This window comes from Oncorhynchus clarkii, unplaced genomic scaffold (assembly GCF_045791955.1).
Source record: "Oncorhynchus clarkii lewisi isolate Uvic-CL-2024 unplaced genomic scaffold, UVic_Ocla_1.0 unplaced_contig_5695_pilon_pilon, whole genome shotgun sequence".
Lineage (NCBI taxonomy): Eukaryota > Metazoa > Chordata > Actinopteri > Salmoniformes > Salmonidae > Oncorhynchus > Oncorhynchus clarkii.
Window position 1 is genome coordinate 155001 of NW_027258023.1, and position 17500 is coordinate 172500.

At 42.8% G+C, this 17500-nt stretch overlaps 1 protein-coding gene across 1 annotated transcript in view; it reads left to right on the forward strand.

The window, feature by feature from the left end:
- Positions 1 to 17500, forward strand: part of LOC139394557 (receptor-type tyrosine-protein phosphatase delta-like) — a gene marked incomplete at its 3' end in the record, with an annotated part of 111289 nt that overhangs the window by 68990 nt on the left and 24799 nt on the right. Inside the window, exon 2 of the mRNA XM_071142651.1 lies at positions 1389 to 1535. Within this exon, the coding sequence (XP_070998752.1) occupies positions 1445 to 1535 (91 nt within the window). The remainder of the gene's footprint in view (positions 1 to 1388; positions 1536 to 17500) is intronic.

Here is a 17500-nt window from a genome sequence, read left to right on the forward strand (position 1 = left end):
CTCTCTCTCTCTCTCCCCTCTCTCTCTGTATCTCTCTCTCTCTCTCTCCCTCTCTCTCTCTCTCTCTCTCTCTCTCTCTCTCTCTCTCTCTCTCTCTCTCTCTCTATGTCTCTCTAATATGGTCATACATTGGGCAGGAGGTTAGGAAGTGCAGCTCAGTTTCCACCTCATTTTGTGGGCAGTGAGCACATAGCCTGTCTTCTCTTGAGAGCCATGTCTGCCTACGGCGGCCTTTCTCAATAGCAAGGCTATGCTCACTGAGTCTTTACATAGTCAAAAGTTTTCCTTAATTGTAGGTCAGTCACAGTGGACAGGTATTCTGCCACTGTGTACTCTCTGTGTAGGACCAAATAGCATTCTAGTTTGCTCTGTTTTTTTGTTAATTCTTTCCAATGTGTCAAGTAATTATCTTTTTGTTTTCTCATGATTTGCTTGGGTCTAATTGTGTTGCTATCCTGGGGCTCTGTGGGGCGTGTTTGTGTTTGTGAACAGAGCCCCAGGACCAGCTTGTTTAGGGGACTCTTCTCCAGGTTCATCTCTCTGTAGGTGATGGCTTTGTTATGTAAGGTTTGGGAATCGCTTCCTTTTAGGTGGTTGTAGATTTTAACGGCTCCTTCCTGGATTTTGATAATTAGTGGGTATCGGCCTAATTCTGCTCTGCATGCATTATTTGGTGTTCTACGTTGTACACGGAGGATATTTTTGCAGAATTCTGCATGCAGAGTCTCAATTTGGTGTTTGTCCCATTTTGTGAAGTCTTGGTTGGTGAGCGGACCCCAGACCTCACAACCATAAAGGGCAATGGGCTCTATGACTGATTCAAGTATTTTTAGCCAGATCCTAATTGGTATGTTGAATTTTATGTTCATTTTGATAGCATAGAATGCCCTTCTTGCCTTGTCTCTCAGATCGTTCACAGCTTTGTGGAAGTTACCTGTGGTGCTGATGTTTAGGCCGAGGTATGTATAGTTTTTTGTGTGCTCTAGGGCAACATAGATGGAATTTGTATTTGTGGTCCTGGTGACTGGACCTTTTTTGGAACACCATTATTTTGGTCATTCTGAGATTTACTGTCAGGGCCCAGGTCTGACAGAATCTGTGCATAAGATCTAGGTGCTGCTGTAGGCCCTCCTTGGTTGGTGACAGAAGCACCAGATCATCAGCAAACAGTAGACATTTGACTTCAGACTCTAGTAGGGTGAGGCTGCAGAGTTTTCTAGTGCCCGCGCCAATTCGTTGATTTCTCTCTCTCTCTCTCTCTCTCTCTCTCTCTCTCTCTCTCTCTCTCTCTCTCTGGTTGATTAGTAATGGAATAGTGAATCTGATTTGAACGTGAAAAATATGATGAATAAATACATTTAATGTTTATAATTTTTCTCTCTGTCCAGGTTGTGAGGGCTCTTTCTTGTCTTCCTATTGGCCAGTGAGGCTGTGAGGTCACGGCATGTGGATTACTACTTATCCCATGATGCTATCTGCCAGGCCGGGCTACTTCCTGCTGCTGCTCAGCTTCCTGCTCCTCGCTGACGCAGACTGTGAGTTGACACACACACACACACACACACACACACAAAAGACGGACACATACACACACACACTATTGTAGTACAGCTTCAAGCTCCTGAGTGAGTGATGCTGAATGGATATGATTACCTCCTTGGCCAACCCCCTCTGTTTCTCTCTCTCTCTCTCTCTCTGTCTCTCTCTCTGTCTCTCTCTCTCTCTCTCTCTCTCTCTCTCTCTCTCTCTCTCTCTCTCTCTCTCTCTCTCTCTCTATCTCTGTCTCTCTCTCTCTCTCTGTCTCTCTCTCTCTCTCCCTGTCTCTCTCTATCTCTCTTCTAATGATGGAGGTCACAGGTCAAAGTAAGAGCAAAAGAGGGAGAGGGAAGGAGAGGAAGGGAGGAGAGAGAGAGCGAGAGAGACACCAGGACTAAGAGAGAGGGAAGGGAGGAGAGAAAAGGAGAGGAAGGGAGAAGATAGAAGGAGAGGAAGGGAGGAGAGAGAAGGAGAGGAAGGGAGGAGAGGGAAGGAGCGATAGAAAATTCCCAAAACAATTAATTTAACAGTATTGATTTTGTTATTATGTTTGAGCAAAAGAACACAGCATTAGCTTTGGAAAAATGCATAGAATTGAATTGCCGGACATTAGCTTCTCAGCTCCATGGAGAAATCACTGCCAAGGTGGAGGTTGTCACATCCACCACCTATGTTGATCTAGAGAGAGAGAGAGAGAGAGAAAATTAACATTATTAAAACGTGTCTAGCCTGTCTATCTATGGGTAACAGGGTTGACTTGTTATTCTGGTATGTCTGTCTATGGGTAACAGGGTTGACTTGTTATTCTGGTCTGTCTGTCTATGGGTAACAGGTTTGACTTGTTATTCTAGCCTGTCTGTCTATGGGTAACAGGGTTTACTTGTTATTATAGCCTGTCTATCTATGGGTAACAGGGTTGACTTGTTATTCTAGCCTGTCTGTCTATGGGTAACAGGGTTGACTTGTTATTCTAGCCTGTCTGTCTATGGGTAACAGGGTTGACTTGTTAGTCTGGCCTGTCTGTCTATGGGTAACAGGGTTGACTTGTTATTCTGGCCTGTCTGTCTATGGGTAACAGAGTTGACTTGTTATTCTGGCCTGTCTGTCTATGGTGTAACAGAGTTGACTTGTTATTCTAGCCTGTCTGCCTACGGGTAACAGGGTTGACTTGTTATTCTAGCCTGTCTGTCTATGGGTAAAAGGGTTGACTTGTTATTCTAGCCTGTCTATCTATGGGTAACAGGGTTGACTTGTTAGTCTGGCCTGTCTGTCTATGGGTAACAGGGTTGACTTGTTATTCTGGCCTGTCTGTATATGGGTAACAGGGTTGATGTGTTATTCTAGCCTGTCTGCCTAGGGGTAACAGGGTTGACTTGTTATTCTGGCCTGTCTATGGGTAACAGGGTTGACTTGTTATTCTAACCTGTCTATCTATGGGTAACAGAGTTGATGTGTTATTCTAGCCTGTCTGCCTAGGGGTAACAGGGTTGACTTGTTATTCTGGCCTGTCTATGGGTAACAGGGTTGACTTGTTATTCTAGCCTGTCTATCTATGGGTAACAGAGTTGACTTGTTATTCTGGCCTGTCTGTCTATGGGTAACAGGGTTGACTTGTTATTCTAGCCTGTCTGTCTATGGGTAACAGAGTTGACTTGTTATTCTAGCCTGTCTGTCTATGAGTAACAGGGTTGACTTGTTATTCTAGCCTGTCTATCTATGGGTAACAGCGTTGACTTGTTAGTCTGGCCTGTCTGTCTATGGGTAACAGGGTTGACTTGTTATTCTGGCCTGTCTGTCTATGGGTAACAGAGTTGACGTGTTATTCTGGCCTGTCTATCTATGGGTAACAGGGTTGACTTGTTATTCTGGCCTGTCTGTCTATGGGTAACAGAGTTGACTTGTTATTCTGGCCTGTCTATCTATGGGTAACAGGGTTGACTTATTAGTCTGGCCTGTCTGTCTATGGGTAACAGGGTTGACTTGTTATTCTGGCCTGTCTGTCTATGGGTAACAGAGTTGACTTGTTATTCTGGCCTGTCTGTCTATGGGTAACAGGGTTGACTTGTTATTCTGGCCTGTCTATGGGTAACAGGGTTGACTTGTTATTCTAGCCTGTCTATCTATGGGTAACAGAGTTGACTTGTTATTCTGGCCTGTCTGTCTATGGGTAACAGGGTTGACTTGTTATTCTAGCCTGTCTGTCTATAAGTAACAGGGTTGATGTGTCATTCTAGCCTGTCTGTCTATGGGTAACAGGGTTGACTTGTTATTCTAGCCTGTCTGTCTATGGGTAACAGTGTTGACTTGTTATTCTAGCCGGTCTGTCTATAAGTAACAGGGTTGATGTGTTATTCTAGCCTGTCTGTCTATGGGTAACAGGGTTGACTTGTTATTCTAGCCTGTCTGTCTATGGGTAACAGGGTTGACTTGTTATTCTAGCCTGTCTGTCTATGGGTAACAGGGTTGACTTGTTATTCTAGCCTGTCTGTCTATGGGTAACAGGGTTGACTTGTTATTTTAGCCTGTCTATCTATGGGTAACAGGGTTGACTTGTTATTCTAGCCTGTCTATCTATGGGTAACAGGGTTGACTTGTTATTCTAGCCTGTCTATCTATGGGTAACAGGGTTGACTTGTTATTCTAGCCTGTCTGTCTATGAGTAACAGGGTTGATGTGTTATTCTAGCCTGTCTGTCTATGGGTAACAGGGTTGATGTGTTATTCTAGCCTGTCTATCTATGGGTAACAGGGTTGACTTGTTATTCTAGCCGGTCTGTCTATGGGTAACAGGGTTGACTTGTTATTTTAGCCTGTCTATCTATGGGTAACAGGGTTGACTTGTTATTCTAGCCTGTCTATCTATGGGTAACAGGGTTGACTTGTTATTCTAGCCTGTCTATCTATGGGTAACAGGGTTGACTTGTTATTCTAGCCTGTCTGTCTATGAGTAACAGGGTTGATGTGTTATTCTATCCTGTCTGTCTATGGGTAACAGGGTTGATGTGTTATTCTAGCCTGTCTATCTATGGGTAACAGGGTTGACTTGTTAGTCTGGCCTGTCTGTCTATGGGTAACAGGGTTGACTTGTTATTCTGGCCTGTCTGTCTATGGGTAACAGAGTTGACGTGTTATTCTGGCCTGTCTATCTATGGGTAACAGGGTTGACTTATTATTCTGGCCTGTCTGTCTATGGGTAACAGAGTTGACTTGTTATTCTGGCCTGTCTATCTATGGGTAACAGGGTTGACTTATTAGTCTGGCCTGTCTGTCTATGGGTAACAGGGTTGACTTGTTATTCTGGCCTGTCTGTCTATGGGTAACAGAGTTGACTTGTTATTCTGGCCTGTCTGTCTATGGGTAACAGGGTTGACTTGTTATTCTGGCCTGTCTATGGGTAACAGGGTTGACTTTTTATTCTAGCCTGTCTATCTATGGGTAACAGAGTTGACTTGTTATTCTGGCCTGTCTGTCTATGGGTAACAGGGTTGACTTGTTATTCTAGCCTGTCTGTCTATAAGTAACAGGGTTGATGTGTCATTCTAGCCTGTCTGTCTATGGGTAACAGGGTTGACTTGTTATTCTAGCCTGTCTGTCTATGGGTAACAGTGTTGACTTGTTATTCTAGCCGGTCTGTCTATAAGTAACAGGGTTGATGTGTTATTCTAGCCTGTCTGTCTATGGGTAACAGGGTTGACTTGTTATTCTAGCCTGTCTGTCTATGGGTAACAGGGTTGACTTGTTATTCTAGCCTGTCTGTCTATGGGTAACAGGGTTGACTTGTTATTCTAGCCTGTCTGTCTATAAGTAACAGGGTTGATGTGTCATTCTAGCCTGTCTGTCTATGGGTAACAGGGTTGACTTGTTATTCTAGCCTGTCTGTCTATGGGTAACAGGGTTGACTTGTTATTCTAGCCTGTCTGTCTATAAGTAACAGGGTTGATGTGTTATTCTAGCCTGTCTGTCTATGGGTAACAGGGTTGACTTGTTATTCTAGCCTTTCTGTCTATGGGTAACAGGGTTGACTTGTTATTCTAGCCTGTCTATCTATGGGTAACAGGGTTGACTTGTTATTCTAGCCTGTCTATCTATGGGTAACAGGGTTGACTTGTTATTCTAGCCTGCCTGTCTATGAGTAACAGGGTTGATGTGTTATTCTAGCCTGTCTGTCTATAGGTTACAGGGTTGACTTGTTATTCTAGCCTGTCTGTCTATGGGTAACAGGGTTGACTTGTTATTTTAGCCTGTCTATCTATGGGTAACCGGGTTGACTTGTTATTCTAGCCTGTCTATCTATGGGTAACAGGGTTGACTTGTTATTCTAGCCTGTCTATCTATGGGTAACAGGGTTGACTTGTTATTCTAGCCTGTCTGTCTATGAGTAACAGGGTTGATGTGTTATTCTAGCCTGTCTGTCTATGGGTAACAGGGTTGATGTGTTATTCTAGCCTGTCTATCTATGGGTAACAGGGTTGACTTGTTATTTTAGCCTGTCTATCTATGGGTAACAGGGTTGACTTGTTATTCTAGCCTGTCTATCTATGGGTAACAGGGTTGACTTGTTATTCTAGCCTGTCTATCTATGGGTAACAGGGTTGACTTGTTATTCTAGCCTGTCTGTCTATGGGTAACAGGGTTGATGTGTTATTCTAGCCTGTCTATCTATGGGTAACAGGGTTGACTTGTTATTCTAGCCTGTCTGTCTATAGGTTACAGGGTTGACTTGTTATTCTAGCCGGTCTGTCTATGGGTAACAGGGTTGACTTGTTATTCTAGCCGGTCTGTCTATGGGTAACAGGGTTGACTTGTTATTCTAGCCTGTCTGTCTATGGGTAACAGGGTTGACTTGTTATTTTAGCCTGTCTATCTATGGGTAACAGGGTTGACTTGTTATTCTAGCCTGTCTATCTATGGGTAACAGGGTTGACTTGTTATTCTAGCCTGTCTATCTATGGGTAACAGGGTTGACTTGTTATTCTAGCCTGTCTGTCTATGAGTAACAGGGTTGATGTGTTATTCTAGCCTGTCTGTCTATGGGTAACAGGGTTGATGTGTTATTCTAGCCTGTCTATCTATGGGTAACAGGGTTGACTTGTTATTCTAGCCTGTCTGTCTATGGGTAACAGGGTTGACTTGTTATTTTAGCCTGTCTATCTATGGGTAACAGGGTTGACTTGTTATTCTAGCCTGTCTATCTATGGGTAACAGGGTTGACTTGTTATTCTAGCCTGTCTATCTATGGGTAACAGGGTTGACTTGTTATTCTAGCCTGTCTGTCTATGGGTAACAGGGTTGATGTGTTATTCTAGCCTGTCTATCTATGGGTAACAGGGTTGACTTGTTATTCTAGCCTGTCTGTCTATAGGTTACAGGGTTGACTTGTTATTCTAGCCGGTCTGTCTATGGGTAACAGGGTTGACTTGTTATTCTAGCCTGTCTGTCTATGAGTAACAGGGTTGACTTGTTATTCTAGCCTGTCTGTCTATGGGTAACAGGGTTGACTTGTTATTCTAGCCGGTCTGTCTATGGGTAACAGGGTTGACTTGTTATTCTAGCCTGTCTGTCTATGGGTAACAGGGTTGACTTGTTATTCTAGCCTGTCTGTCTATGGGTAACAGGGTTGACTTGTTATTCTAGCCGGTCTGTCTATGGGTAACAGGGTTGACTTGTTATTCTAGCCGGTCTGTCTATGGATAACAGGGTTGACTTGTTATTCTAGCCTGTCTGTCTATGGGTAACAGGGTTGACTTGTTATTCTAGCCTGTCTGTCTATGGGTAACAGGGTTGACTTGTTATTCTCGACACGCTCTCAGTTTTCCCCCACAAAACACCAGAAACACCAGAAAACAGTCAAAAAGACGAGAACCAGCTCATCTGCAATTACGCTATGATTTGACTATTAGATGTAAAAAAATGTATTTTTATAAGAAAATAATATTTTAAAAGGAATATTTTCATCATATTAAATAGGAGAGTTCAGTAAACAGGGTTGACCTTCATAAAATTATCACAGATAAATAAATTAAAATCACCAATCTCATCATCTTCAGAAATGACTTTTTGTCAAAGTAACACGATAAGTAGGGCTTCACAATGATGGTGGATAACTTGGGAGAGATTTAAGTGGGTTCAAATCTTCCTTGAAAGTCACAGACCGGGCACAGAGGCACATGTCACTTTAGATTTATTCACATTACAAATATTTATTGAATTTTCTATGTGGTCTATATCAAAGGGCACTTCATTTAATCTAACAGGCTTTTCACATGTCATAGTGGTGCACCAGCTCTACTTAACCATAGCAAAGGATCTCTACTTAACCATAGCAGAGGGAAGAGATCTCTACTTAACCATAGCAAAGGATCTCTACTTAACCATAGCAGAGGGAAGAGATCTCTACTTAACCATAGCAGAGGGAAGAGATCTCTACTTAACCATAGCAAAGGATCTCTACTTAACCATAGCAGAGGGAAGAGATCTCTACTTAACCATAGCAAAGGGAATAGATCTCTACTTAACCATAGCAGAGGGAAGAGATCTCTACTTAACCATAGCAAAGGGAATAGATCTCTACTTAACCATAGCAAAGAGAAGAGATCTCTACTTAACCATAGCAAAGGATCTCTACTTAACCATAGCAGAGGGAAGAGATCTCTACTTAACCATAGCAGAGGGAAGAGATCTCTACTTAACCATAGCAAAGGATCTCTACTTAACCATAGCAGAGGGAAGAGATCTCTACTTAACCATAGCAAAGGATCTCTACTTAACCATAGCAGAGGGAAGAGATCTCTACTTAACCATAGCAGAGGGAAGAGATCTCTACTTAACCATAGCAAAGGATCTCTACTTAACCATAGCAGAGGGAAGAGATCTCTACTTAACCATAGCAGAGGATCTCTACTTAACCATAGCAAAGGGAAGAGATCTCTACTTAACCATAGCAAAGAGAAGAGATCTCTACTTAACCATAGCAAAGGATCTCTACTTAACCATAGCAGAGGGAAGAGATCTCTACTTAACCATAGCAGAGGATCTCTACTTAACCATAGCAAAGGGAAGAGATCTCTACTTAACCATAGCAAAGAGAAGAGATCTCTACTTAACCATAGCAAAGGATCTCTACTTAACCATAGCAGAGGGAATAGATCTCTACTTAACCATAGCAAAGGGAAGAGATCTCTACTTAACCATAGCAAAGGGAATAGATCTCTACTTAACCATAGCAAAGAGAATAGATCTCTACTTAACCATAGCAGAGGGAAGAGATCTCTACTTAACCATAGCAAAGGATCTCTACTTAACCATAGCAAAGGGAAGAGATCTCTACTTAACCATAGCAAAGAGAAGAGATCTCTACTTAACCATAGCAAAGGATCTCTACTTAACCATAGCAAAGGGAATAGATCTCTACTTAACCATAGCAAAGGATCTCTACTTAACCATAGCACAGGATCTCTACTTAACCATAGCAAAGGGAATAGATCTCTACTTAACCATAGCAGAGGGAAGAGATCTCTACTTAACCATAGCAGAGGGAAGAGATCTCTACTTAACCATAGCAGAGGGAATAGATCTCTACTTAACCATAGCAAAGGGAATAGATCTCTACTTAACCATAGCAGAGGGAATAGATCTCTACTTAACCATAGCAAAGGGAATAGATCTCTACTTAACCATAGCAGAGGGAATAGATCTCTACTTAACCATAGCAAAGAGAAGAGATCTCTACTTAACCATAGCAAAGGGAATAGATCTCTACTTAACCATAGCAGAGGGAAGAGATCTCTACTTAACCATAGCAAAGAGAAGAGATCTCTACTTAACCATAGCAAAGGGAATAGATCTCTACTTAACCATAGCAGAGGATCTCTACTTAACCATAGCAAAGGATCTCTACTTAACCATAGCAAAGAGAAGAGATCTCTACTTAACCATAGCAAAGGGAAGACATCTCTACTTAACCATAGCAGAGGGAATAGATCTCTACTTAACCATAGCAAAGAGAATAGATCTCTACTTAACCATAGCAGAGGGAATAGATCTCTACTTAACCATAGCAAATGATCTCTACTTAACCATAGCAGAGGGAATAGATCTCTACTTAACCATAGCAAAGGGAATAGATCTCTACTTAACCATAGCAAAGGATCTCTACTTAACCATAGCAGAGGGAATAGATCTCTACTTAACCATAGCAAAGGATCTCTACTTAACCATAGCAAAGGGAATAGATCTCTACTTAACCATAGCAAAGGATCTCTACTTAACCATAGCAGAGGGAAGAGATCTCTACTTAACCATAGCAAAGGGAATAGATCTCTACTTAACCATAGCAAATGATCTCTACTTAACCATAGCAAATGATCTCTACTTAACCATAGCAGAGGGAAGAGATCTCTACTTAACCATAGCAAAGAGAATAGATCTCTACTTAACCACAGCAAAGAGAATAGATCTCTACTTAACCATAGCAAATGATCTCTACTTAACCATAGCAGAGGGAAGAGATCTCTACTTAACCATAGCAAAGGGAATAGATCTCTACTTAACCATAGCAAAGGATCTCTACTTAACCATAGCAGAGGATCTCTACTTAACCATAGCAGAGGGAATAGATCTCTACTTAACCATAGCAAAGAGAAGAGATCTCTACTTAACCATAGCAAAGGGAATAGATCTCTACTTAACCATAGCAAAGGATCTCTACTTAACCATAGCAAAGAGAATAGATCTCTACTTAACCATAGCAGAGGGAAGAGATCTCTACTTAACCATAGCAAATGATCTCTACTTAACCATAGCAAATGATCTCTACTTAACCATAGCAGAGGGAAGAGATCTCTACTTAACCATAGCAGAGGGAAGAGATCTCTACTTAACCATAGCAAAGAGAATAGATCTCTACTTAACCATAGCAAAGGGAAGAGATCTCTACTTAACCATAGCAAAGGGAAGAGATCTCTACTTAACCATAGCAAATGATCTCTACTTAACCATAGCAGAGGGAAGAGATCTCTACTTAACCATAGCAAAGGGAACAGATCTCTACTTAACCATAGCAGAGGGAAGAGATCTCTACTTAACCATAGCAAAGGGAATAGATCTCTACTTAACCATAGCAAAGGGAATAGATCTCTACTTAACCATAGCAAAGGGAATAGATCTCTACTTAACCATAGCAAAGGGAAGAGATCTCTACTTAACCATAGCAAAGGGAATAGATCTCTACTTAACCATAGCAGAGGGAATAGATCTCTACTTAACCATAGCAAAGGATCTCTACTTAACCATAGCAAAGGGAAGAGATCTCCACTTAACCATAGCAAAGGGAATAGATCTCCACTTAACCATAGCAAAGGATCTCTACTTAACCATAGCAGAGGGAATAGATCTCTACTTAACCATAGCAGAGGGAAGAGATCTCTACTTAACCATAGCAAAGGATCTCTACTTAACCATAGCAAAGGGAAGAGATCTCTACTTAACCATAGCAGAGGGAAGAGATCTCTACTTAACCATAGCAAAGGATCTCTACTTAACCATAGCAGAGGGAATAGATCTCTACTTAACCATAGCAAAGGGAATAGATCTCTACTTAACCATAGCAAAGGGAAGAGATCTCTACTTAACCATAGCAAAGGATCTCTACTTAACCATAGCAAAGGGAAGAGATCTCTACTTAACCATAGCAGAGGGAATAGATCTCTACTTAACCATAGCAAAGGGAAGAGATCTCTACTTAACCATAGCAAAGGATCTCTACTTAACCATAGCAAAGGGAAGAGATCTCTACTTAACCATAGCAGAGGGAATAGATCTCTACTTAACCATAGCAAAGGGAATAGATCTCTACTTAACCATAGCAGAGGGAAGAGATCTCTACTTAACCATAGCAAAGGATCTCTACTTAACCATAGCAGAGGGAATAGATCTCTACTTAACCATAGCAAAGGGAAGAGATCTCTACTTAACCATAGCAGAGGGAAGAGATCTCTACTTAACCATAGCAGAGGGAATAGATCTCTACTTAACCATAGCAGAGGGAAGAGATCTCTACTTAACCATAGCAAAGGATCTCTACTTAACCATAGCAAAGGATCTCTACTTAACCATAGCAAAGGATCTCTACTTAACCATAGCAAAGGGAAGAGATCTCTACTTAACCATAGCAGAGGGAAGAGATCTCTACTTAACCATAGCAAAGGATCTCTACTTAACCATAGCAGAGGGAATAGATCTCTACTTAACCATAGCAAAGGGAAGAGATCTCTACTTAACCATAGCAAAGGGAAGAGATCTCTACTTAACCATAGCAGAGGGAATAGATCTCTACTTAACCATAGCAAAGGGAAGAGATCTCTACTTAACCATAGCAGAGGGAATAGATCTCTACTTAACCATAGCAGAGGGAAGAGATCTCTACTTAACCATAGCAAAGGATCTCTACTTAACCATAGCAGAGGGAATAGATCTCTACTTAACCATAGCAAAGGGAAGAGATCTCTACTTAACCATAGCAAAGGGAATAGATCTCTACTTAACCATAGCAGAGGGAAGAGATCTCTACTTAACCATAGCAGAGGGAATAGATCTCTACTTAACCATAGCAAAGGGAAGAGATCTCTACTTAACCATAGCACAGGGAAGAGATCTCTACTTAACCATAGCAAAGGGAAGAGATCTCTACTTAACCATAGCAAAGGATCTCTACTTAACCATAGCAAAGAGAATAGATCTCTACTTAACCATAGCAGAGGGAAGAGAAAGGTCATCATTTGGTGGAAGGACCCATCCAATTGTAAATCTGACAGAGCATATTGAACCTGAAAGGACACATTATATCTAACGAGTCTTAATGACACCTTTTATAGAACTTCGTAAGGCTTACATACACTGCTCAAAAAAATAAAGTGAACACTTAAACAACACAATGTAACTCCAGTCAATCACACTTCTGTGAAATCAAACTGTCCACTTAGGAAGCAACACTGATTGACAATAAATTGAACATGCTGTTGTGCAAATGGAATAGACAACAGGTGGAAATTATAGGCAATTAGCAAGACACCCCCAATAAAGGAGTGGTTCTGCAGGTGGTGACCACAGACCACTTCTCAGTTCCTATGCTTCCTGGCTGATGTTTTGGTCCCTTTTGAATGCTGGCGGTGCTTTCACTCTAGTGGAGTCTACAACCCACACAAGTGGCTCAGGTAGTGCAGCTCATCCAGGATGGCACATCAATGCGAGATGTTGCAAGAAGGTTTGCTGTGTCTGTCAGCGTAGTGTCCAGAGCATGGAGGCGCTGCCAGGAGACAGGCCAGTACATCAGGAGACGTGGAGGAGGCCGTAGGAGGGCAACAACCCAGCAGCAGGACCGCTACCTCCGCCTTTGTGCAAGTAGGAGCAGGAGGAGCACTGCCAGAGCCCTGCAAAATTACCTCCAGCAGGCCACAAATGTGCATGTGTCTGCTCAAACGGTCAGAAACAGACTCCATGAGGGTGGTATGAGGGCCCGACGTCCACAGTTGGGGGTTGTGCTTACAGCCCAACACCGTGCAGGACGTTTGGCATTTGCCAGAGAACACCAAGATTGGCAAATTCGCCACTGGCGCCCTGTGCTCTTCACAGATGAAAGCAGGTTCACACTGAGCACATGTGACAGACGTGACAGTCTGGAGACGCCGTGGAGAACGTTCTGCTGCCTGCAACATCCTCCAGCATGACCGGTTTGGCGGTGGATCAGTCATGGTGTGTGGTGGCATTTCTTTGGGGGGCCGCACAGCCCTCCATGTGCTCGCCAGAGGTAGCCTGACTGCCATTAGGTACCGAGATGAGATCCTCAGACCCCTTGTGAGACCATATGCTGGTGCGGTTGGCCCTGGGTTCCTCCTAATGTAAGACAATGCTAGACCTCATGTGGCTGGAGTGTGTCAGCTGTTCCTGCAAGAGGAAGGCATTGATGCTATGGACTGGCCCGCCCGTTCCCCAGACCTGAATCCAATTGAGCACATCTGGAACATCATGTCTCGCTCCATCCACCAACGCCACGTTGTACCACAGACTGTCCAGGAGTTGGCGGATGCTAACCCTACCCTGTATATAGCCTCCAAATTGACTCGGTACCGGTACCCCCTGTGTTATTTGTATCTATATTTTACTTAACTCTTGTTTTTCTTAAAACTGCATTGGTTATGTAAGTCAGCATTTCACTGTGATGTCTACTACACCTGTTGTATTCGGCGCACGTGACTAATAATATTTTATTTGATTTGATATATGCTTCATAAACACAGTGCCTTCAGAAAGTATTCCCACCCGCAGTGTTGAAGCTACAATACACTACAGCCTGGAGTTCAATCCACAACTGTCTGTGACCGGGAGCCCCATAGGACGGAGCACCTTTGGCCCAGTGCCGTCCGGGTTAGGGGAGGGTTTGGCCAGTGGGGCTTTCCTTGGCTCATCGTGCTCTAGCGAATCCTTGTGACAGGGCCGGGCGCCTGCAAGCTGACTCCGGACATCAGTCGACCGACCGGTGTTTCCTCCGACGCGTTGTTGCGGCTGACATCCGGGTCAAGCGAGCAGTGCGATAAGAAGTAGCCGGCCAGGCGGGTCACGTTTCAGAGGACGCATGACTCCACCTTCGCCTCTCCCGAGCACATTGAGGAGTTGCAGAGATGAGCCAAAGGACCTAATTCAGGAAGAAAACAGGGGTACAAAAATACACTTGTGGATACACCCCCCCTGAACACGCCTGTCCAGGGTTGAGCCTGGTTAGTTCGGACGAGAGACCGCCTGGTACCAGGCGGCGTAAGACAAATGAAATAAAAAAGGATTCACACCCTTTTTTTACGTTTTTTCCACATTTTGTCTATTTATTATAATCCACAGAAATGGATATTTCACATTTCCTGTTGCTGCAGGATTATTTCCCTACTGTGAGATGAAGGGTCAGAGGTCAGTCTGTCCTGATCATGTGACCCGACAAGGAACAACTCTGTGTGATTCAAATCTCATCTGTAGGATATGCAAGGAGCTTGTCTCATGACACATGTAATCGCACACACCCGTGCACACACACACACGCACATGCGCACACATGCGCGCACACACACACACACACACACACACACACACTCAGACACACCCGTACACACACACACATGCGCACAAAAACGCACAGACACACCCACACCCACACACACACACACACGCACAGACATACAAACACTCACACACATACAGTGTAATCTGAGGATTGTATGTAATCAAAACGCTGTATGTTGACCTCGCTGTGCCTCTCCTGTCCTCACAGTCTCTTCTCACACATCTGCCATCCTAATACATAATCAAATGTTACAGGGAAATGCAGAATACAACAGGTGTAGTAGACCTTACAGGGCAATGCTGAATACAACAGGTGTAGTAGACCTTACAGTGAAATGCTGAAAACAACAGGTGTAGTAGACCTTACAGGGAAATGCTGAATACAACAGGTGTAGTAGACCTCACAGTGAAATGCTGAATACAACAGGTGTAGTAGACCTTACAGTGAAATGCTGAAAACAACAGGTGTAGTAGACCTCACAGGGAAATGCTGAATACAACAGGTGTAGTAGACCTCACAGTGAAATGCTGAATACAACAGGTGTAGTAGACCTTACAGGGAAATGCTGAATACAACAGGTGTAGTAGACCTCACAGTGAAATGCTGAATACAACAGGTGTAGTAGACCTTACAGGGCAATGCTGAATACAACAGGTGTAGTAGACCTTACAGTGAAATGCTGAAAACAACAGGTGTAGTAGACCTCACAGGGAAATGCTGAATACAACAGGTGTAGTAGACCTCACAGTGAAATGCTGAATACAACAGGTGTAGTAGACCTTACAGGGAAATGCTGAATACAACAGGTGTAGTAGACCTCACAGTGAAATGCTGAATACAACAGGTGTAGTAGACCTTACAGGGAAATGCTGAATACAACAGGTGTAGTAGACCTTACAGTGAAATGCTGAATACAACAGGTGTAGATAGACCTCACAGTGAAATGCTGAATACAACAGGTGTAGGTAGACCTTACAGTGAAATGCTGAATACAACAGGTGTAGACGACCTTACAGTGAAATGCTGAATACAACAGGTGTAGTAGAACTTACAGTGAAATGCTGAATACAACAGGTGTAGATAGACCTCACAGTGAAATGCTGAATACAACAGGTGTAGTAGACCTCACAGTGAAATACTGAATACAACAGGTGTAGTAGACCTTACAGTGAAATGCTGAATACAACAGGTGTAGTAGACCTTACAGTGAAATGCTGAATACAACAGGTGTAGTAGACCTCACAGTGAAATACTGAATACAACAGGTGTAGTAGACCTTACAGTGAAATGCTGAATACAACAGGTGTAGTAGACCTTACAGTGAAATGCTGAATACAACAGATGTGGTAGACCTTACAGTGAAATGCTGAATACAACAGGTGTAGTAGACCTCACAGTGAAATACTGAATACAACAGGTGTAGTAGACCTTACAGTGAAATGCTGAATACAACAGGTGTAGTAGACCTCACAGTGAAATACTGAATACAACAGGTGTAGTAGACCTTACAGTGAAATGCTGAATACCACAGGTGTAGTAGACCTTACAGGGAAATGCTGAATTCAACAGGTGTAGTAGACCTCACAGTGAAATGCTGAATACAACAGGTGTAGCAGACCTTACAGTGAAATGCTGAATACAACAGGTGTAGTAGACCTCACAGTGAAATACTGAATACAACAGGTGTAGTAGACCTTACAGTGAAATGCTGAATACAACAGGTGTAGAAGACCTTACAGTGAAATGCTGAATACAACAGGTGTAGTAGACCTTACAGTGAAATGCTGAATACAACAGGTGTAGTAGACCTTACAGTGAAATTCTTACTTACAGGCCCTAATCTTCACTAGTAGGACATAACCAACCCTCTGAATCAGTCTCCAGCTACACTAGTAGGACATGACCAACCCCCTGAATTAGTCTCCAACTACACTAGTAGGACATGACCAACCCTCTGAATTAGTCTCCAACTACACTAGTAGGACATGACCAACCCTCTGAATTAGTCTCCAACTACACTAGTATATCATGACCAACCCTCTGAATTAGTCTCCAGTAGTCAACTACACTAGTAGGACAGGACCAACCCTCTGAATTAGTCTCCAACTACACTAGTATACCATGACCTCTGAATTTGTCTCCAGTAGTCAACTACACTAGTATACCATGACCTCTGAATTAGTCTCCAGTAGTCAACTACACTAGTATACTATGACCAACCCTCTGAATTAGTCTCCAACTACACTAGTAGGACATGATAAACCCTCTGAATTAGTCTCCAACTACACTAGTATACCATGACCAACCCTCTGAATTAGTCTCCAACTACACTAGTATACCATGACCAACCCTCTGAATTAGTCTCCAACTACACTAGTATACCATGACCAACCCTCTGAATTAGTCTCCAGTAGTCAACTACACTAGTATACCATGACCAACCCCCTGAATTAGTCTCCAGTAGTCAACTACACTAGTATAGCAAGACCCTTGAATTAATCTCCAGTAGTCAACTACACTAGTATACCATGACCAACACTCCAAATTAGTCTCCAGTAGTCAACTACACTAGTATACCATGACCAACCCCCTGAATTAGTCTCCAGTAGTCAACTACACTAGTATACCATGACCAACCCTCTGAATCAGTCTCCAGTAGTCAACTATACTAGTATACCATGACCAACCCTCTGAATTAGTCTCCAGTAGTCAACTACACTAGTATACCATGACCAACCCTCTGAATTAGTCTCCTGTAGTCAACTACACTAGTAGGACATGATAAACCCTCTGAATTAGTCTCCAACTACACTGGTAGGACATGACCAACCCTCTGATTTAGTCTCCAGTAGTCAACTAC